The sequence below is a fragment of the Microcebus murinus genome, chromosome 5, assembly GCF_040939455.1.
Source record: "Microcebus murinus isolate Inina chromosome 5, M.murinus_Inina_mat1.0, whole genome shotgun sequence".
Classification (NCBI taxonomy): Eukaryota; Metazoa; Chordata; class Mammalia; order Primates; family Cheirogaleidae; genus Microcebus; species Microcebus murinus.
In genome coordinates, this window is record NC_134108.1 from 5,996,646 (window position 1) to 6,019,072 (window position 22,427).

Genomic DNA, 22,427 nt, shown 5'->3' on the forward strand with positions numbered 1-22,427 from the left:
TACTGCAGACATTATACACCGTAAGCTTAGGCTACACTTAAGTTTATAAAAAATAGTTTTCTTTCTTCCATAATAAATTAACCTTAGATTACTGTAACATTTTTTACTTTATAAACTCTAAAATTGTTTTAACTTTTGACTCTTTTGTAATAACACTTAGCTTGAATACAAACATATAGTTGTATGAAAATATTTGCTGTCTTTATATCCTTCTTCTAAAGTTCTTTTCTATTTTTAATTTAAAAGAAAAAATTTAAATCTTTTTGTTAAAAACTAAGACACAGATACACACATTAGCCTAGGGCTACACAGGGTCAGGATCATCAATATCACTATCTTCCACCTCCACACATTGCCCCACTGGAGGATCTTCAGAGACAATAGCATGCATAAAACTGTCATCTCCTATGACAACAGTACCTTCTTCTGGAATACCTCCTGAGGGACCTGCCTGAGGCTATTTGACAGTTAAATTTTTTTTTTTTGTAAGTAGGAGGATACTCTAAAATAATGATAAAAGTATGGTATAGTAAATACATAAACCATTGACATAGTTGTTTATCATCATTACCAAGTACTATGTATCATTCAAAACTATATGTGCTATACTTTTATACAGCTGCCAGTGCAGCAGATTTGTTTATGTCAGCATCACCCCAAACTTGTGAGCAATGCATTGTGCTATGACATTATGATGGCTGCTGCATCACTAGATGGTAGGGCACTTTTAGCTCTACTGTAATCTCATGGGACCCCACCATCGTACATGCAGTCTGTTCTTGACACAGATGTTGTCATGACTGTGCTGTAGGGGGCATGACTGTACCATAGGGCTGCCCTGGTGAGGACCTTTTAGTAGAAACAGGAATATCAGTGAGTTTGCAGCCAGCAGAACTGGGTTTGCTTTTCAGAGCACTATAATTGGCTAATATCCAAGCCAGTGGAAGGCACAAGCCGTGACGGCACTGAAACCGAGGAACAGTGTGCGCGTGAGGGTCTGGCATGCAAGGGGCCATTGGTATTTTCAGACACAGCTGTGTTCTCAGGTAGCAATTGCCATAGTTCTCAAGGTTTAGGGTACCAATTAATTATATCCCTCCGTCTTCTGAGTAGGGAAGTAGATGTTAGATCAACAGGCATTGATGTCTGCCATCTTCCTGATGAAGGTGGTTTGGGGAATTTGGCACATGCGTGCCATCTGTGGTCTGTCTGCCAGCTCTCTGCATCCCATCACAGAGAGCATGCAGACAGCTGCAGGGGTCAGTGAGCAAGGAGAGTGCAGAAGAAGAGGCGAGTTCTAGTTCTCTGAGCAAAGGCGGGAATTTGGGGACAGAACATTTTTCCCCAAAAGTATTATTTTTAAAAGTTAAGAATGAGAACGATGTATAACCAAGAGCTTATTTGTTCTTCAACCATCTTTCTCTCTTCATTTCCCTTTTTGCTTCAACATATACACAGCAAGAAACAATTTTAAGAGAAGTTGGTTTTATTAAGTCAAAAATATTGAACTGAAAGGGAGGATAAATGATAAAATAATAATTTGCGGAAATTCTTACAGAAAGATGTGGGAAGCTTAAAATGCTTTTGGTATGACAGCCGATTTAAATTAGTCCTGAGAAAGCTCAGATAACTACAAAATTAGTTTGTTTTAATCTGGGATTACTACTTTTCCTCTTCTGTCTGATTAGACCATAAATAAATAGGCCCGGATGATTTTTAGAGGTGATTGGACTTTGATTATAACAGAATCAGAGGGAACAAAGGAAGAGGAGAGAGACAGAAAGAGGGGTAGAAATATCTTGAAATGTAAAGGCTTGGAGGAAAATGTGTAGACTAGAAAAATATTCAATGCATATTAAACTTGACCATGCTTAAATATATATATATATATATATATATATATATATATATATATATATATATATATATCTTTGCCAACATAGATATCCAAGACAAACTAACTGTTCAACTGTTCTTTTGACCAAGAGTTATTTTTGATTTTTTTATTAAGAAGGCCTTCTGTTTTCAAGTCTACAAACCATGGTCAGTAAGGGGCAGGAATAAGAACTTCTGCCCATAATGTTGGTAGTCCAATGAAGTATGGGAATAAAAGTACCTTATAAATACATGACAGTGTCATTAGATATGAGAGTGCTGGAAGCCTGCTCACTACATAGTTGTTTAATGACTGATTGAGGGGCCCCATCCAAGTCCATTGGCCCTTTAAGATTCTTGAAAAGTTGTTTTCCTTACAGTCTCTGCCAAGTTCTTATCTAGCCAGTTGCTCACTTAACCCCTACAAGCCATTATCGCCTACATCACTCCAAAATGTCTAACTTTTATCCAGTGACCTAGACAGTCACCCCAGATTGCTACATGTTCATGCAGTATGGCAGTAAATTATATCAAAGCAACAGAAAAATTAGGTAAAATTTGATCTATGTATAATTTAACCATGTCTTATGTTATTCCTTTCCCTTTCTTGGAAAATAAATGTCTGATTGAGTTAAGCTTTAGTTGTGAATGTAGTGCACACCAGAATGTGATGTGTTATTCGTAAAGTTTAATTTTGAGAACCAAATAATAATGTCCGCATGATGATGATGATGGTATCTGGGCATCCACTAGAAATCTAATAAACTCCTTATCTCATTTAATAAGCATAGTCCAGTTCCAATCATAATTATCAAGATATAAAGCCAGCTGAAATAACTATGAAGCTTTACATGATAATAAATGTTGTTGTTCCAATAGATTTGCATGCCTTGAATTGAAATGAGAGCCACCATCTCAACAGCTAGAAACATACCATGCTGCTTGAAACTGCCTCTAATCTGAGCTGTAGCAAACTTTCCTCCACGCAATAGCCAGATTATTTTTAGTAAAGAGAGCTTGGACAGATGAAGATATAATCATATGGTTCTCCTAAATTAAATCCGTTAAGAGTGCATCAAAGTGAATCGCTGTGTCTGTAAGTCTTTGTCTCCATTGTTTAGATTCTGTGAAATAGGACCAAAAAAAAAAAAAAATCTCTGCTGTTTGAATCCTGCTGTCACTGTGATGTGCCTACAGCAAAGCTGTCAACACACAGTAATATAATTGAAGGCATCTTGTGGTTAGGCAATAGTTTGGTGCCTGGAAATTGTGAAGGAGTAAACACATTGTTTGGCATTTAATGCATCTAACGTGGCTACAACCTACATGGAGGGACTCTTAATAAATAATGATGGCGATTGAGTATGTCAAATCTCAGCAGAGCTGTAGTACAGTGGAGCAAGAGTTGCTTCCCTTATAATAGTTCAGACTTTTTAAAGAGATGCGACTTTTTTTCTTGTGATGATTTTCATGGAGGGGACAGGTATGGTATTGTGTATTAGATTATGCGATGCTTGCATTTTAGATGAAATACATTTTCACGGTGGAAGTAAATTATCTGCCAAATAATGTTGTGTAAGCTATAGAGATACCCTAGGTCTTGGGGGAAATGTCCAAGGCCAGCTGAGATGTTCTGTTTGGACAGCTGTTGAGTTAACCCAGCAGCAGTGGACGGTCTATACAGGCACAGACATGGCTCTGGCTCATTGCTGAGGCCAGCAGTGGCGTCATTACACATTAAGTTCTCCTCTGCTTGGAAGTGGCATTATGTTTGGGGTTATATGAAGTGGGGTGAGCATATGAGTCCACTTCCTTCTCCTATTAGTCTTAAGAATATGTGTAACTCTAGTCATCCCTTTACTAATAGCCATATGACCTGGGGTAGTTTAAAACAGTTTTCACATCACTTAGCTCATTCGTTGTCTTGTCTGATCCTGAGCTTTTATTACCTGTGTGCACATTTTACAGATGAGATAGTGAGGCACAAAGATGTTAAACTTATTAGCCTAAACTATAGTTAAATTACGTCTAGAACTTAGATCTTGTGAATCTTTGTCCATTATTGGGGTATTCTTTTCATGATCGTATTTTTCTCATACTGTGGTTATTCGGCAGCACCCTCTAATATTTACTGAGCGTTAACTGTGTGTGCAGTAGTCTGCTAACTACTGTATCTCATTTAACCGTCAGTCTTAGGAGTTAGGTACAATTGCTAACTCCACATTAGACATAATAAAACTGATGTTCAGAAACTCCGCCATCCTTACAGAGCTGGTAATGGCCATTAGATTTGAAACCCAGTCGATTTTATCCCAAAGTACAAAGACACTGTTTATCATCTTGGCATCCTCATTGCTTTGAAATCAGGAACTTGTATATTATTATATTTATATGTATATTTTAATTGAATTGTATTATCAAGTAGCAGTAGTATGTATAAGTGGTTCAGATAAGTGGTATGGTAACATTTTTAAGAAATTTCACAGAAGAAATTATTTACAGATTTATGATCAGTGACTGAAAAATCATCTTGCAGTGGGTCTATATTCCAGGAATGAGTCTAGGAGTGGGCAGTATTTGGTACTGTTCTCCCTACTCAGAATCCTTCTTAATCTTGGGAAACTTTCCTCTTCCCATCTGGTTGCTACTCATTCCTCTGACTTCAGCTTAAAAACATAGTCTTCCCTGAACTCAGGGTCACTGGTTCCTACTGTGTACCTTAGAAGAATCTATGTGTTAATTGCCTGTTTACTCACTTTTATCCTCCTAAGTGTGAAAATTGTATTCTATGTTTTATCTCCAGAATCTAGCAAAATATCTGCCACATATTGGAGGCTAGTCATTATTTTTTGAATAAGTTAATGAATCAATGGCTTAAAATTAGTATGAAATCAATGCATTAAAAAAAAAAAGATGAGAGTATGGCAGTGATTTCAAATACTAGAAAAGATGAATAGTGTCTTTGAGAAACTAGAAAAAATAAGTTAAATAATTGGAAGCCATTGATACATTCACATGGGGGTGCAAATACAACAGTCTATGTGTATGTCCAGATGCAAACATGAGAGGGATACAGATGAATTATTGGAGAAACAGCAGAATTAGTGCTATTTTACTATTCTTGTTCCTGTAAACTATGTTCAATGAGACACATTACTATTTGACAGTATTGAAATTATTGAAAGGCTTTTGAATAGAAAATATAGCAGTGAGGTATTCCAAATAATAATACAGGAAAATCAGAATGGGCCTACATTGTTAGCAAGTGGGACCAAAACCTGGGGTTGGAGTCTAAGACTAGATTAGATAGCCTAGATTAGATTAGACTAGATTAGATTAGAGTAGATAGCACCAAACAACTTTCTAATGGTTGTGGTGCACAAATATAAAAATAAGGAACTGCAAATGTAGAATATCATTCAGTGAAGTACCAAATTAAAATTTGACAAGATGTGCCATGAGAATTTTTTTTCTTCAAATACAAACCTCTTCAAGTGAATCTGAGCCCTTTGACAACTTGACTAATAGAACATTTTGGAAATAACACTATGCTCATGTCCAGGCTCAGGCCTTAAGAAACTGAAAGCTTCTACTTCTTTTCTCTTAGGATAGTTACTCTTAGAAAACACCTGTTATGCTGTAGGGAAGCCCTGGAAAGGCCCTTGTTGAGAAGAACCAAGAGCACTAGCCCCCCACCTCAGCTGATACTCAGCATCAACTTAGCCATGCAAAGAGCTACCTTGAAAGTGAACTCTTAAGTCCCCACTGAGCCATCCAAATTGACCCCACACGGAGCAGAGTCAAACTTTCCCCACCAAGCCCTACCCAGGGTTGTGATAAAACTCTTACTAAAACATGGGTATGTTTTCCAATAAGTGTGGACTTCAGATAGTCTATGTTATAAAACAAGAGAAGATCCTTGTTTTGATGATTAACAAATAAATGGATAGAATGGATACCCTTTTATGAAAATGCTACACTGAAGATATAATAACTAAGATATGCCCAAGTAATTAAATATGAGAGCCAGTGAGTACTTGGGCACGGGGGCCAGGATTTTCCTGGGAAAACAGTTCTGCAGTTACAGGTGAACAAATAACACATGAACAGATAATCAGGTGCAGCTCAGAGCTCTAGAGAGCATAATATGAACAGATTTTCATTGGGAATCAAGGTTGGCTTGGGCATATGAGAGGACTTGGTGAATAACCCATTCCTATACAAATTCAGGGTGATGTCATTGCCATTACTTTCATTATGATCATTGTTCTCTTGGAGACTGGCTGGAACTTACTAGATCATTTTTGCCTCTCTTGCTTTATTGTATACCAAATAAAAATATTTTCAAGTAGAGAGTTTATTAGTAGTAATATAGTATCAAAATCAGAAGTAAATAAGACATGGACTAGAAATCTTCTTAAGGTCTTTTCTTAATTATTATTTGACTTCTGATAACATTTGCTTTAAGTAATTTGCAGGGAAAAAAAAGAGCTAATATGTGAATAGTTAATCCTTTAATGTAGCATGTATTGTTTTGTTTTTCCTATAGAATCAACACATCTGTAATCCTAGCACTCTGGGAGGCCAAGGCGGGTGGATGGCTCAGGAGTTTGAGACCAGAGTGAGCAAGAGCGAGACTCCGTCTTTACTAAAAGTAGAAAGAAATTAATTGGCCAACAAAAAATATGTAGAAAAAATTACCCGGGCATGGTGGCACATGCCTGTTGTCCCAGCTACTCCGGAGGCTGAGGCAGAAGGTTCGCTTGAGCCCAGGATTTTGAGGTTGCTGTGAGCTAGGCTGACGCCATGGCACTCTAGCCGGAGCAACAGAGTGAGACTGTGTCTCAAAAAAATAAATAAATAAATAAAAATAAAAATAATAATAATTAATTGTATTGAGACTTTCAGTTAAGTATTCAGAGAAAACTAAAAACTCATAGAAAATAAAGTTAGAAAAGAGCATATGCATTCATTAAAGCAAAACACAATTTTTTTTTAATTTTGTTTTTATAAAATGGACTAATCTTTTCAAGTTTAACTGGCCAGAAAAAAATAAGAAACTCAGTTTCTGGCTACATCCAGTATTTATTTCTTAATATCTCCTAAGCTGTAAAATTATATTCTTTATTTGAAATTTTTAAAGAAGTACTCCAGGGAAATATACAAATATTCACATATTTAAACTGGAAAATATGTTTGTATTTAAAAAATAGCCTGAGCACTAGGCAACTAAAGTCACATATTGAATCATTATTTCTCAAACCTTCATTTGATGGTCTTTTTCCTTATCTATAAAATGGGTGATACATGAACAGACATGAAGGTGACCCTCAATGACCTCCCACTGCCTGGTGTCCAAGCTTTTGGGAAATCACTTCCTCTTGAATGTGCATGGGGCCTATAGCTTCTTTCTAACCAAGAGAAAATAGCAGAAGTGTTGGGTCGTCTCTCTCTCTCTCTCTTCATTACGTTATCTAAGATTTCCCTTGACCACATTTCAGAAGACTGTGTCATAGTTGTCTGGAACAGATATTCTCCTTCCTGGCTTCATGAAGTAAGCTGCCAAGTTTCAGAAGTTCTTGTGGCAAGAAACTGTAGGAGGTCTCCAACTGTCAGGCAGCAAAAAGCTGAGACCCTCGGGATTATAGCCACAAGGAAATTAATCACCCCGACAACCTGAGAGAGCTCCGGAGCTAGTTCCTCTCTGGTAGAGTCTCCAGAGAAGAGTGTAGCCCAGCAGATGTCTTGACCGAACCTTGTGAGACCATGAGCAGAAGTCACAGCAGGCTGTGCCCAGACTTCTGACCCACAGAAACTGTGAGATCACAAATGCCTGTTGTCTTAATCCACAAAATTTGCGATTATTTGTTGAACGGCAATAGCAAACCAGTACAGGTTATAATCTCATACGATTTCTGAGATAAATGAAATAAGGTATGTGGGAGAACCTGTCAACAATAAAGGCTTTAAAAGGAAAACAAAAACAAACAAACAAAAAAAACCACATAATTCAGTAAATAGCTACCAGAGAAAGAGGATATAAGCAAAAGGGCCTCAGGAATTAAAAACATCGATATAAATTCCAAAAACATGTATCCATACGCCTTTCTTATGGCAAGACCTTGACTTGGCGTTTGCTTCTAATAATCAGTAAATCTAGTAACTAGTTTCCTGGCCCACAGGAGAGCAGAGATAAGTGTCTAACATACTGACAGGAGCCCACTGGCAATGCAAGTATAGAGGGGCAGGACTGTGAAGGGGAGGGGAGTGAGGAGGGAGGGGGAGGGAAAGGGAGGTATCAAAACACATCACTTAACTCTTCTACTTCAGAGAAAGCCACAAATATTTTGAAGTAGTTGGCAAAGACATCACTATATTTGAGGGTAAAATAGTAAATAGAAAATGTTATTCACTTGTCATATGTTTTTAAAAATTTCTTCTGAAAACTGAACAAAGAAAATGAATGCTTTTATGATAAACTGACTTTGTTATTTAGTAAACTTATAGGCTTAGACATCTCTCTTAGCATCTGTAAGCCTTAGTGTTTTCATCTATAAAGTAGGGCATGGTAATGCCTGCCTGGCTTTGTTTATAGGCGACTTAGAGATGAGGTATGTATGGTATTGCCCACAGCTTCTGGCAAATAGTATGTATACATTATATGGTAGCTCTTTTAGAAAGCTAAGTCACCATGAGCCTATTATTATAAACGTAATCTGTTGAAGTTGGCATGGAATATATAACACATTTTGTAAAGATTTTAATCAATATGACTGATGCTTTTTAAAAAGTTTGAGTCTTTTTGGTTAACTTCTGTTATTTGAAAAACTCATGACAAAAGAAAAATCTTATTATACCTGAGGGAATATTTTCTTTTTGTCTTCCAATAGACCTCAACTCCTTATAGGGGCATTGATTTAATCATGAACCCTCATGACCCAAGCACCTTTCATTAGACTCCTCCTCCCAACGTTGAGGGCTAAGTTTCCAATACATGAATTTCTGGAGACACATTTAGACCATGACAAAGAGCATACTGTGTATGTTCTAATAAACATATATATTAGCTGTAGCTAATATGTATTGGGGAAAGAGAGAGAATATAAAGTGTTGGCCTTTAAAAGATTTGATTCTTTCCACTATCTTCTGCCAGTTTCTTTACCTACCTTGGATTTTTCTCTGAGCATACCCATGTGATGTATATAAGAGGCTCTTAGGATACCAGTGTTCTTTGTTCTTTATGGGGAGGAAACTTAAGGGCATCACACAAGACAAAGAGGGAAGAGGCAGTTGATAAGAGTTTTGGGGGTTCCAACATTCTTGAACCCCAGTGGGTCTAATTTCTTTTATACATTTGGATTCTATAGACAATTTTATTTAAAGAAAGTATTATGCTTAAAAGAAAATAAAGTATAACTTTGAAAAACAGAGAATTTTCAGTCTTATTATTTTATAGATGAAAAAAGTAAAGCCTGGTTTGATTAGGATATTTTTGAGTACTTACAATATTTATGTAAAGCATTTTTCTATTCATAGCAAAGCACATAGGTATAAGTAAGACATAGTCCTTGACTTTAAGAATTTTGTGGCTTGATGATGAATGTTGTAACCAATGCAAATCCATAGAGCTGGTTAGAGTCTTTCATTTTAATCGACAGTGGCTTGGCTTATCCTGTAATAAAAGTTACAGATGATTACTTCAAAAAGCTACAAGAGGAAATCACTAAAGTAAAGATTTCCTTTTAAAACAAAATAAAATGTACTGCATTTTAAAAATCCGTTCATCGACCAATGGACACTTAGGGTGGTTCCCTATCTTGGCTGTTAGGAGTAATGCTGCAGTGAACATGGGGGTGCAGATGTCTCCTTGACATACTGATTTCAATTCCTTTCGATATTTCCCAGAAGTGGGATTGCTGAGTCATATGGTAATTCTATTTTTGGTTTTTGATGAACCTCCATACCATTTTTCATAATGGCCGTACTAATTTACCTGCCTGCCGATAGCTTGCGGGGGTTCCTTTTTCTCCACATCCTCACCAACGCTTCTTTCCTTTCATCTTTTTAATAACAGACATTTTAAAAGATGTGAAGTAGTATCTCATTATGGTTTTAATTTGCATTTCCCTAATGCTTAGTGATGTTGAGCATTTTTTTAAAAAGAAGGAAATTTGTCATTTGCAACAACATGGATGAAGCTGTTACACTAAGTGAAGTAAGGCAGACACAGAAAGACAAATACTGCATAGTCTCATTTATATGTGGAGTCTAAAAAAGTCAAACTCATAGAAGTACAGAGTAGAAAGTTGATTATGAGAAGCTGGAGGTGAGAAGGGTGCAGAGGACAGGGAGATGATGTTCAAAGGTACAAAGTTTCATTTAGATAGAAGGAAGAACTTTTTGAGATCTGTTGCACAGCATGATGAGTAAATAATAATGTACTGTGTATTTCAAAATTGCTAAGACAGTGCATTCAAATGTGTTACCACAAATAATGATAAGTGAGGTGATAGATGTTAGTTGGCTTAATCATTCCACATTGTATACATATATCAAAATATCACATTGTACACCAGAAATCTATACAATTATGATTTGTCAATTAAAAATAGTAATATTAATTAAAAAGTATAATAAAAATGTAAACTAGTTTTGTTAGTCAATTTAGTATTCTTTAAACCATTTTGGCTATGGTTCCTAACTGTCCCACTCCTTTTATCAAGTCTGATGCTGAAAGGTACATATAGAATTAGTTAACATTCATTGAGGACCTATTGTGTGCCTGGTACTGGCCTAAGTATTTTATATCTAATCCTTGCAATACCCCTGTTAAGTGGGTTCCATTATTATCCCATTTGGACTGAGCTAGATCATCCCCGAGAGGTTAACAAGCCTTCCCAAAGCTGTAGAGTTGCTAAGAGGCTAGCCCCCAATAAATATTTATTGAAGAAGTGAACAATATGAGACTCAGTTCATTGGTTTAAATTGTGGAACAATTTACACTCTATAAAGTGTACAAATTTTAAATGTTCAGTTCTGTGCGCCTTGACAGTTATATATACTCACGTAATTGCTACCCCAATCAAAATATGGAACGTTTCCAGAAGGTTCCCTCGTGCCTCTTTCTAGTCAGTACCTCCTCATCCCAAAGGCAACAATCTTCTAATTCTATCACCATTGATTAATCTTTCTTATGGTTGGATTTCATATAAATGAAATCACACAATACATACTTTGCTATGTCTGGCTCCTTTCACTAAATATGTTTTTTGTTTTGAGATTCATCCATGTTGTATGATTTAGTAGTTCTCTTTTAATTGATAAATATATGCTATTGTGTGAAATATCATGGTTTATTTATTCACTATTAAAATTTGTTTCCAAGTTTGGGTTAGTGTGCATAAGGCTGCTGTGTTAGATTCTTGTTCAGCTCTATGTTTGGGAATGTGTGTGCATGACAAATATTTTCATTTTTCTTGTATCAGCACCTTGGAGTGAAATTGCTGAGTCCTAGGTTAGCTATATGTTTAACTTTATAAGAAATTGTAAAACTATTTCCAAAGTGATTGTTTACCCTCCCACGAATTCTCTATGAGGGTGTTGGTTGATTTTTATCTTCACTAATGTTTAGTATTATCAGTCTTTTTAATTTTAGCTGTCAGAGTGGCTAAGATGTGAAAGCAATTGAAATTATATCTTGTGATTTTAATTTGCATTTCCATGATTATTAATGATGTTTACCATCATTTTATATGATTTTTGGCCATTTGTATGTCTTCTTTTGTAAACAGTCTGTTCAAGTTTTTTGCTTACTTATAATTGGGGTGTTTGTCTCTATATTATTAATTAGTAAGTTTTTTATACACTCTGAGATGAATCCTTTGACAAATACATACATCACAAATATTTTTCCCAGTCTGTGACTTGCATATTCAAGTTTATAATGTCTTTTGATGAGGTTTAATTTTCATTGAAGTTCAATTTATAAATGTCTTCATGAGGGTTAGAACTTTCTGTGTCCTTATAAGAAGGTTCTACCTGTTCCTTTCTCATTTGTTTTCTCTGTAGAGTGAGGAAAGGACACAGATATTTATTATATTCAGTTGTTTAAGCAGCGTTTGGAACAAGGTTTCTCCTTCCCTCATTGAATTTCCTTGTCAACTCTTTAGTTCTTTTATTTTTTTTTCAAATCCACTTTATTGAGGAGTAATTTGTGAAAATAAAGCTGCCTTCTTTTGAAGGGTACAATTTGAGGAGTTCAGGCAAGAATATAACCATATAAAATCACCACCACAGTCGAGATAGAGGACATTTCCATAACCCCAGTATTTGTCTGCTAGGATTGCTAGAACAAAGTGCCACAGACTAGGTGGTTTAAACAACAGAAATTTATTTTCTCACAGTTCTGGAGGCTCGAAGTCTGAGGGCTGGTTTCTTCTGAGGCCTCTCTCCCTGGCTGGGGAGGGCCACCTCCTCCCCAGGCCTCCCCAGGGCGTCTGCTTTTGTGTGTGTCTGTGACCTCATTCCTCTGCTGGTAAGAAGAGATTTGCAGTTATATTGGCTTGCCCCCCCCCCATAACCTCCGTTTAACTTATTTCACTCTTTAAAGACCCAATCTCCAAATACACTCACATTCTGAGATACTGGGGATTAGTAATTTAAACATATGAATTCTCAGGGGACACAATTCAACCAAAAATAACCCCCAGAACATCCCTCATGGTTTTATGTAGCACGTCTACTCTGCTCCCACCCCCAAGCTACCACTGATCGGTTTTTGCCACTGTAGATTTGTTTACATTTCAAATAAGTGGAATCACGCAGCATGTTCTATGTCATGTTTGGCCTTTTTTACACAGCATAATTTTGAGAACGATCCATGTTGATGCATGTATAAGTAATATGACACTGCTTGTTGTTGAGTAGTGTTCAAATGAATGGATATACCACATTTTGTTTATCCTTTCATGTTTTCAAGGACGTTGGATAGTCTCCAGGTTGGAGCTATTATGATTAAACCTGTTTATGAGCATTTGTCTGCAATTCTCTGTGTGGATGTATTTTTCATTTATCTTAGGTAAATGCCTAGGAGTGGAATGGCTGAATCATATGTTAGCTATATGTTTACATTAAAAAAATTGTCTAGTAGATTTCTGAAGGGCTGTACTGTTTTACATTTGCACCAGCGGTGTGTGTATTCCATTCGCTTTACACCTTGCTAGAATTTGGTGTGGGCATTTTAAAAAATTGTGTCCATTTGAATGGGTGTGCTCGGTTTATTTGTTATACTAGCTTTTGTAGCTCCTTCATAAAATCTACAAGACTGTATTCTCAGAGCTGTTCCATAATTATTTGGTGAAAGGATGAATATTTTGGTTCCAGGGATTTTTTTTTCTTTATTATTTTCCCTGCTTACTATTTAATGATTGCATTTATTGTGCCCTTGCTATATAATCACAGCACTGTGCTTAGCTTTGTCAGAAGCTGAGTATCTTTAAATGAAATGGAAGAAGACGGATGTGCAGAACACCACCTGCTATATGGTAGATGGAGATATATGCTTTAAAAGAGTTCTAAATGACAAGACCCCTGGGAATAACTGAATAATAAGGAAATTGAGAAAAGGGGAGAATTTAAAAACCAACTGGGCTAAGTCAAGTACCTTGGAAGTAGCTTCTTCTTGCTCAGCTACTTACGAAACTAAAAATAACCCTACTCCAGTAGTTCTATTTGAGAAATAAGAACTAATACTTGTAACAGTTGCCATTTTTTTAAAAAGTCACTAAGTGCCAGGCACTGTGCAAAGGCACTAAAGTGTACTATTTCATTTAATCTTCATGACCGCTCTGTGAAGGAGGTATTTAACTCCTCACTTGCCAGTTTGGAATGGGTAAAAGAAACTAGATCAAATGCATATTGCTAAAAATTGGTAGAAATCAGATTTAACAGTCTTGTGAACTTCAAAGCTCCTTTTCTTAATCATTTTGTTGCAAATGGGGATAAAAAAGAACAAGGAAAGACTGCAGCCTCTAAGTATAGCTATTTTAAAGACAGTCTTGCTGTTGCTATATTATATCCCTAGTGTGATTCTCAAAATTATTTTAGTCCCTTAAGTTTAATTATATGGCTTAAATGTTTTTGGATTCATTCAAGAGAATATTTTAAATGAAACACATTTGATGATAACATGAGATAATAGTTTAAAATATAGTTTAAATAAAATTACTATTAAAATAACTTTTTAAAAAACTGTAAATGCCAAGACTTTAGAGAAGCATTTTGGAAAATAGATTTTGCAATTTATTCTAAGTAGAAATGCATACACCCACATATGAAGAGCAGATTATAGCATTTATTTAGGTAATTCAAGGAAAAAAAATTCTTTTGCTTTGTCTATCTGGATCTTGTCAGAGTGATATTTGGATATGAATTAGCCAGTTAAGCACTTCATTTTTTCACTTAACTGGACATTGAAAGACAGCCAAAATGGCTTTTGGAGAATTAGTTCTAGAGCTTTTAAAAATAAATTTTAAAACTCACATTTTATAGATTTTTATCACTTTTTTCTGAATTTCTGATTTACATGTATCATATAGATGTATTTAAATAACATTCTACTTCATGCTTTTCTATTGATAACATTAGTCAGGAAAAATCCTCAAATGTCATCTCTAGTTGTTATTTTCCACTTACTGATTCCCACAACCTGGTGACTCACTGGATTCAATTGATTGGATTCAATTGCTGCCTCTCTGTCCACATCTTGTTAGATTTCTTAAGTCAGCTACTCTGAGATTTCAATTGTAACTTCTCACTTAAGACCTAAGGCACACCTACTCACACAAACTAATGTGATTATATGGTAGCCAAAATGCTACCACAATGCTAACAATAAAAGATTACTTTTCAATATAAATTTGGAAAATATTGTTCACTATAGATAAGGGATTGGCAAGCTTTTTTCATAAAGGGCCAAGTAGTAAATACTGCAGGCTTGGCAGGTCATGAAGTCTATGTGGAACAGCTCAACTCTGCCCATGTGGCATGAAGGCAACCATAGACCACATGGAGCTGTGTGCCAACAAAACTGTACGGACAATGAAATTGGAATTTCACAATTTTCATGTATCATGAAACATTCTTTTTTTTTTTTTAAATGCTTTTCAACCATTTAAAAATGTGAAAATATTTCTTGGCTCATAGGCTGTACAAAAATAGGCACTGGGCCAGATTTGGGCCAGCAGGTCATAGTTTGTTCAGCTTTGCTATAGTTGCTAAAATAATTTATGTATTTTTCTTGATTGTAGCAATTACTAGGCAAAAAAAGAGAAAGTTTTATAAAACCAGCCAAATGATTCTTTATTAAGGCATACATTTCATATTGTCCTATCTGATAGTTTTTCAGATACCTTTCTATAATTCTCTAGATTTGAGAGGTAAAATAAATTTTTGGTTCTTTTGTCGATGTGCTGTATAATGAATAGTTCTCTTCTATTACTACCACCTTGTGATTTACATTCCTTGTTAATCTTTTAATCTGAAGAACTTTCTTATGTATAAAAACTATTAATTATGAATGCTTTAGTCATGCAACTATTGTGCCATGTTTAGGCATGTGCAATGATTAGGCAATTAAAAATTTTATATTTTCTAAAATCAGAAAAGTGCAAAGTTCAGTCTGCTTTGTCTTGGTAGAAATTTACTGAGACATTTGTTTCTATTTTCAGGATAGTTATGGCACTCATACTAATAGTGTGAGTAGTATGGAAAAACCGGCATATATATTGTATGATATTGAATTCCCATGTCCAACAGAATTCTCTTGTTTTACTACTTATACCATCATGTTATGGATTGAGATCAAGAAAATTGGAAATGAGTTTTTCAGTCATTTCCCTTTATAACATATGGATTTGTCAGATAACGTAGTACCTTATGTGACAATTATAGGAATTGTTATGTGTTTTAATTGCTATTTAGACACTAAAAAATTAAAATATGAAAAATAAATATCTGTTATATGCACAGAACAATCTCATTTACTTGTAGAATTTGAGGCAAGAAATTTTGCCCTGAGCAGCAAAATATAAATCGGATCTAACTCCCAAATTTGATCATCAGTGCTGCTTCTTGGCTCTTGCCATGTTAGGTTTATCTTTTCTCATTGCACCTGCTGTGAGTAGGTCAGAAGAAACTTCCAAGTTGAGAGAGGAGAGAAGCAATGTTGTCCCATTTAGTGAATGGCTAACCACAGTGAAATGGTTCTTTCAGACTTAGAGATGTTCCAGAGCTCCGACATGCGTGGTTCATTGTGAATCACCACCAGCTATTAATACAGTGTGCGAGTCAGAGCTTAGCACAGTCATCTGGCCAGAGAGCACTTTGCTCCCTGACTACTGTCCCCGGATGGTGGGTTTACACATCGTTAGTGTCTAAGCGTGATTCCGGCAGTGCCTCAGGAGGGACAGGAGGTCACATGTGTGCTCAGCCGAGAAGGCCCATGGTGACAGGCCGCCCCTAGGTGTGCCGCCACACATTCTGCTGCTGCCTCCAAAGACTTGCTGACTGTAGTGTGCACGTCACATATTAAAACTGCAATGACCTTAAGAAAATTATTTAATTAAATATTTAAGCAATTAAGTGAGAAGACTAATCCCTAAAAAGATACTGAATGCATCTTTATTCCCTTCTAATTTTTTTCTTCATCATCATTTAAATAGTTGTATTCCTACTTTATTCCAATTTTGTGTTCCTTTCTCCAACATGTTGTTAGTAGATAAGAACAACACATTTTAGTTGCTATGTACTATTTGATTTATCAGGGGCTGTTTATTTGGCTGTCTTTAGTGACTTAGGCTGTTTCCAGTTTCTTCCAACCATGCACAGAACATCTGTAAACAAAATACATAGGGCGCTTTCTGTTCTTGGTATTTTGAGCCAGTATAGGTTTCTTGAGATGTAGTCAAAAATTTTAAAGCTTCTGATACATATTTCTGGGTTGCTTTCCAAAAGTCATGCATTACTCAGCTCTGATATTTCATTTGAGGTGTTCTTTCCTAATGTACTAGGAAGACTTTTGCTATTATGTAAATCTTTATTTCTTTAATGACTAGGAGAGTTTGCTGAGCACCTCTTCTATGGCAGGCCCTTCTCTGGGTGCTGGGAGGGAGGCTGCAGTGGACAGAATAGACCAAGTGGGCTTCTGTGCAGCTCACAGTCCGTGGCTGGGACAGGCAGCCATCACTCTGTGCTGGGCCACAGCTCAGGGTGTGATGATTGCCAGGAAGCACAGGAAGGCTGGGAGGGCAGGCGGGGAGATGTGGAACAGGGTCAGGGATGGCCTTATGAATGAGTCAGCATTAAACCAGGGATCTGAGAGGAGGAGGCTATGAGTGGAAAATGAACACATTTGGAGAAAAATGCCCAATATGGTCTTAGTATATTTACGAAGATAGTTTTGACCTGGCGGATCCCCTGAACAGGCCTGGAGCACCCTCAGGGTCTGTGGACCACACTCAGAAAATCACTGAACTACACATTGATTTCATTACCATTTTATAATATAAATGGAGAAATTTTAGAAAATGTGTCAGGGAATACATTTGTATTACAATTTGTGCATTAAGGATACATTGTCGGTTCTTTTTTCTCCTCAAAGGGTCCATCTTGCTGGGAAGATGTCCTAATTCCAAACCGGATGAGTGGCGAATGCCAGTCTCCAAACTGCCCTGGGACTAGAGCAGTAAGTACCTGGTCAAATTGACTCTTTTTAAAACAAGGAAATGATGGGGGAAATGAGGGAATTAGAATGGAGACAAAAATGCCAACTCATTTTAATTCCATCTACTAACGTTCAACAAAAGTGTTGGGCTATGCAGACACCTGGGCAACATTCACCAAAATCCCACCTGTGCCCGCACACCCCCCACCCCTCCAGCCTTTCTTTCTTAGAGCCTTCACCGCTTTGGCGCCTATGTTGGAATGTGCCAATTTAGACTCCTTATAAATGGTCTTCATGGACTATAAAGAAGAGGCTGAGAAAATGAGGGCCAATTCAGAGCCTAGTCAAAGAAAAATAACAAAAGTTAATCTTTTTCCAGATGTGTTGATATTTTATATTTATCTTCCATATTATTCAAAAATTACTATTTTTTTTTTTGCTTTATTTCTCCCTGGCTTTCTTCAGCAGTTTTCTGACATAGTAGACTCTTCACTCTAGCGTGAGTGGTGAGCTTTATAACTGAATTACTACCCTCTTCTTTGCAGTCCTTTTTCTCTTTGCAAGCATATGCCATATAGTTCATGTAGAATAGATATTTCTCGAAGGAGACACTGAACTCTGAATTTATTTTTGAAATAATTTTACTATTATGGTCATGTTTGTGATTAGTGTATTGTTTTACTTTTTACCTCAAAAATCCCTGGGTCCATCATAATCTGACTGTATGTATTTCCTGAGCTGTAAATACTGTTATGGTGCCAAAAGAAATGTCAAAGTTAGTCTCCCAACTGTCAGAGCCAGCTGGCAGGTAGTATCTTCTCTAAGGAACAAAGTCTGCAACAGTAACAGGTACAGTGTTTGAGCTGGAATCATTAGATGTGCCTTCTCTTGCCAATCTGCTGGCTGAGCGCAGGGGTAGCAAGATAGCAGCAAGCAGCAGTGTTCTCCACCAAGCTAGGGATAGGGACTAGGAACAGATTTTTATTAATGCAAACCCTGAAGAAAGAAATCCTGAAGAAAAATAACAACTTGTATGTCACTCGTAGATACCAAAGCACAATACAGTCTTGCAAGTTTCCTACTGGGATGAAATTAAAGTGTATATATTTTATAGGACGGAATTCTCAAGTATAGTTACAAATATATGCATGTGTATAAATACAATGTGTATGTGATAGCATACATAATATGTAGATATAATTGCATATAATAATATATATATACACACACACACAGATATAGATCTTCATACATATATATAACCATCCGTACAAGCATATATACATACAACCATCCACCCATCTACTCATCCACCCTCGGGTACATGTGACATTGTGGTCTCCATATCATCTTTACAGTAATGTGAGGTCCTTTGAAAATAGACTTCTGTCATTGACAGTGTGACTGACTCTCATATACCTTGATAGTAATTGGCAGGATTTAGTCACAGGAGAAGAGACAGTTCTGCATCTCCAAGGATCCTGCTTCATATCAGTGAAAGGGGTGCTGTGGAAAATCATGCCCTTTGCTTGTTGAATATTTAACTTACCTTAGATATCAACACATAGAAGTCAACATAAATTAAGTTATATTACAACTCTATTTCTGACAGCATGGTAAACTGATACCCTTAAAAACCCCTTGCAGTGCACACCATGTAAAAACACTGGATTAAATCACAGAACATGTTTTTTTTATTTTTGTTTATTTATTTATTTTTTTTAAGATATGGTGTCTCACTGCATTATTCAGGCTGGGGTGCAGTGGCTGTTCACAGGTGTGATCATAGTGCACTAAAGCCCCTAAATGGCCTCAAGCGATCCTCCTGCCTCAGCCTCCCAAGTAGCTGGGGCTACACAGATGAGCCACTGTGACAAAACATGTATTTTTGAAAGAATGGTTATGCTGAAAACATAGAAAAGTTTATATGCCAAAAATGAAGAGAAAGCTGGACTGTGGAGAGGAAATTGTGTAAGCTGTAGCCAACTGCCACTCTGGGACGACTACTGACCACTGGGGGCTAGAACTGCAGACTGGGCAGACATACAAAGTAGACTTAGTTAGAGTTTGGGGTCTCTTAGAGGTAGAAAGTGCAACTACAGAATGCAACATAAAGCAAGAACTTATAAAAATACGGCACCTTGATTGGATCAACTGGAGAGGAAGGAGATGGGAATCCTTGCCTGTTTTGTACCTACTCTAGCTAAAAGAGAAACTGTTATCCCTAAGAATTTGTAACCACAAACCCATTTTTACCTGATTTGGGAGACTATATTCACTCTTCCTGGGTGGCACATAAAGTCCGGAGCCCTGATTGTTGTCTAACGTAGTCATGCATTGGTAGTTCTAGCTACTGGGCCGAAACTAGCCCACAGCCTCCCAGGAGACCTGTACTTTGAAATGAGTGCACTTTCAAACATTATTCTTCGATAATGTTTCATGGAGCATGAACTGACAATCAGAAAAATCACAAAATATACATAGAAACAAGCCATCATGAATGACAGTGAGCAGAATTGAAACCTGGAACGAATACAGAAATTGAAATCATAAGGAAAAGAACATATAAGTATGCTTAATGTGTTTAAAACATAAAAGTGTATAGGACAAATATTAGAAAACAAAAAACTATGAGAAATATGCAGTCAGATTAAACACAACACATACACACACAATTCTAAAATTAAAAATTATAAGTGACACAACATTTATTAAATGGACTAAACAGCAGATAAGACATAGGTGAAAAGAGAAACCAGAACTTAGATCTGAAGTCTAACGTGAAAAAATTACCCAAAATTCAGCCAGAAATAAAATTCACCCAGCAATAAAAAAGAATGGGCTGTTGATACCCTCCACAGCATGGATGGATCCCAAAATAACTATGCTTCATGAAATAGGCCAAAGAAACAAGCGAATGAAAATTTAGACACTTCATGACTCCTGTCATGTGAAATTCTAGAAAACACAGACAATCTTTAGTGACATAAACTAGCTCATAGCTGCCTAGGTGTTGAGGGGAGGCAAGTAGGAGCATGAGGAAGATATTAAAAAGGGTCCAAGGAATCTTTTGGGGTGATAAATTGTTCATTATCTTGATTGCAGCATTGGCTTCACAGTTGTGTATGCATCTCAAAACTCTTCAAATATACATGAGTTGATTTGATGTCAATGACATCCCAATAAAGATACCTTAAAAATCATTGCCAACACGTATAGAATTAGATTTCATATAAAAACTCAAACCTCAAGCTCCTCCTGAAAAGGCCATGAGCTCGGCAGCCAGCAGCGCTGTGTTGACCTGCCCAGCTCCCTCTTAGCTCATGGCCAGTGTCTACCCCGCTGGCCGCTGGACACACCTGGCCAGGTCCCGGGACAGAGCTTCCCTTCAAATTGTAGGGTAAATCAGGACTCCCCTGAGAGGGAGACAGCCACCACCTGATCCTCCCAGGGCACTCTAGGGCCACAGATAACCCCCTGTAAACCCAGGAGAGGGCTGGGCTCAGAATTAACTCTGAATTCCAGACAACAGTTTTCACCAGGGTAGCAAAGTGAATGAGCCCAGACAGGACAGGGGGCCACTCCCTGCTTCCCTGGTGCCCTGAAGCATGCACCTCTGGCATGGAGACCCAGTTCTCCTTCCAGCATAGCCCCACAGAACCCCCGGGATGAAATATGGTTTACTTACTATAAGGCCTGTATTTTCAGAGTCCAGAGCTGAACTGAGTAGTTTTCTCCAGGATAAGGTGACTCATGGGCTGATTGAAGCCATCGCATCTGTCACAGACAGACAAAAATGTATGCAGCAAGGAAACCCTGCCCAGAAGCTTCCAGCAGATTCGCCTCAGTTTCCGTTGGCAAGATTGGGTCACTTCCATGCCTGACTGAGTTGCAGACAAGGAGATGGGGGCTGCCCCAGTGGCACGGGACAATCTGGTTACCTTCCGGGGAGTGTGAGGGAGACAAGAGGGGGGTGGGGGCGTCCCTGTGCATCCCAGAGAGGAGGATGGCTTCTGCCACAGACCTCACTCCGGCTGCAGGGAAGGTCAAAAACAGCAGCGTTGTCCCTGAAGGCTTCATACATCTATAGCTCTTGTGGGATCCCCCCACAGCGTGGCGCTCTCGGCGTGGAGTTGCACTCTGACCGAAAGGGCTTCTTCCAAGGGTTGCTCTCGTGATCTCCTCTTAGGCAGGGACACATTTTTCCCGAACAGGGATGCAGAGACAGCTGAAGGAGTTGCCACTGCACTGCAGTCCTAAGACTTTCTGTAGTGTCAACTCTCAAGTGTGCACATCCTGCAGAATGTCTCCCACGCTGGCCGTGCTCCTGAGCCCCCATCAGCCTGTGCGCTTCCTGGTGGCGAATGTAGCAGGGGCCACGGCAGAGGGCGTCCTACGTTCACTGCACTCACGAGGCTTCTCTCCACTGTGAACATTGGCAGGTGGATGAGGCCTGGGAGGTTCTTTGGTGTGAATTCTCTCCCACACCGGCTTCTCCCGCAAGGCCTGTCTGCAGTGTGGACTTTCCAGCTCCGAAAGAGGTGGGGGCCTTGGCTCCAGGCTCCGTTGTCATCTTCACTGCATTCAAAAGACCTTTCTCTGCTTAGAACTTCCTAGTGCCAGAGGAGGAGGGGATCTTGAGGGAGACTTCCTTGTTGTCACCGCACTTGTAAGGCGTGTTTAGTTCCTCACGCTCCTGACACAAAAGGACTTTCCTCCTTTGTGAATTTTCTGGCAGGGAATACGGTTGACTTCTCCTTCAAGGCCTTTCTGAACACCATGAATTTATAGGTCCAAAGATGTGCCTCTCTTGCCTTGGCTGGGTTCAAAT

General features: G+C 37.8%; 1 protein-coding gene across 3 annotated transcripts in view; it reads left to right on the forward strand.

Annotated features, from left to right (window-relative positions):
• PRKN (parkin RBR E3 ubiquitin protein ligase) overlaps window positions 1-22,427 on the forward strand; it is a 1,194,517-nt gene that overhangs the window by 567,949 nt on the left and 604,141 nt on the right. For all 3 annotated transcript variants that reach the window (XM_076002808.1, XM_076002810.1, XM_076002809.1), the window contains exon 5: window positions 17,534-17,617. In XM_076002808.1, coding sequence (XP_075858923.1) covers window positions 17,534-17,617 — 84 coding nt within the window. The remainder of the gene's footprint in view (window positions 1-17,533; window positions 17,618-22,427) is intronic.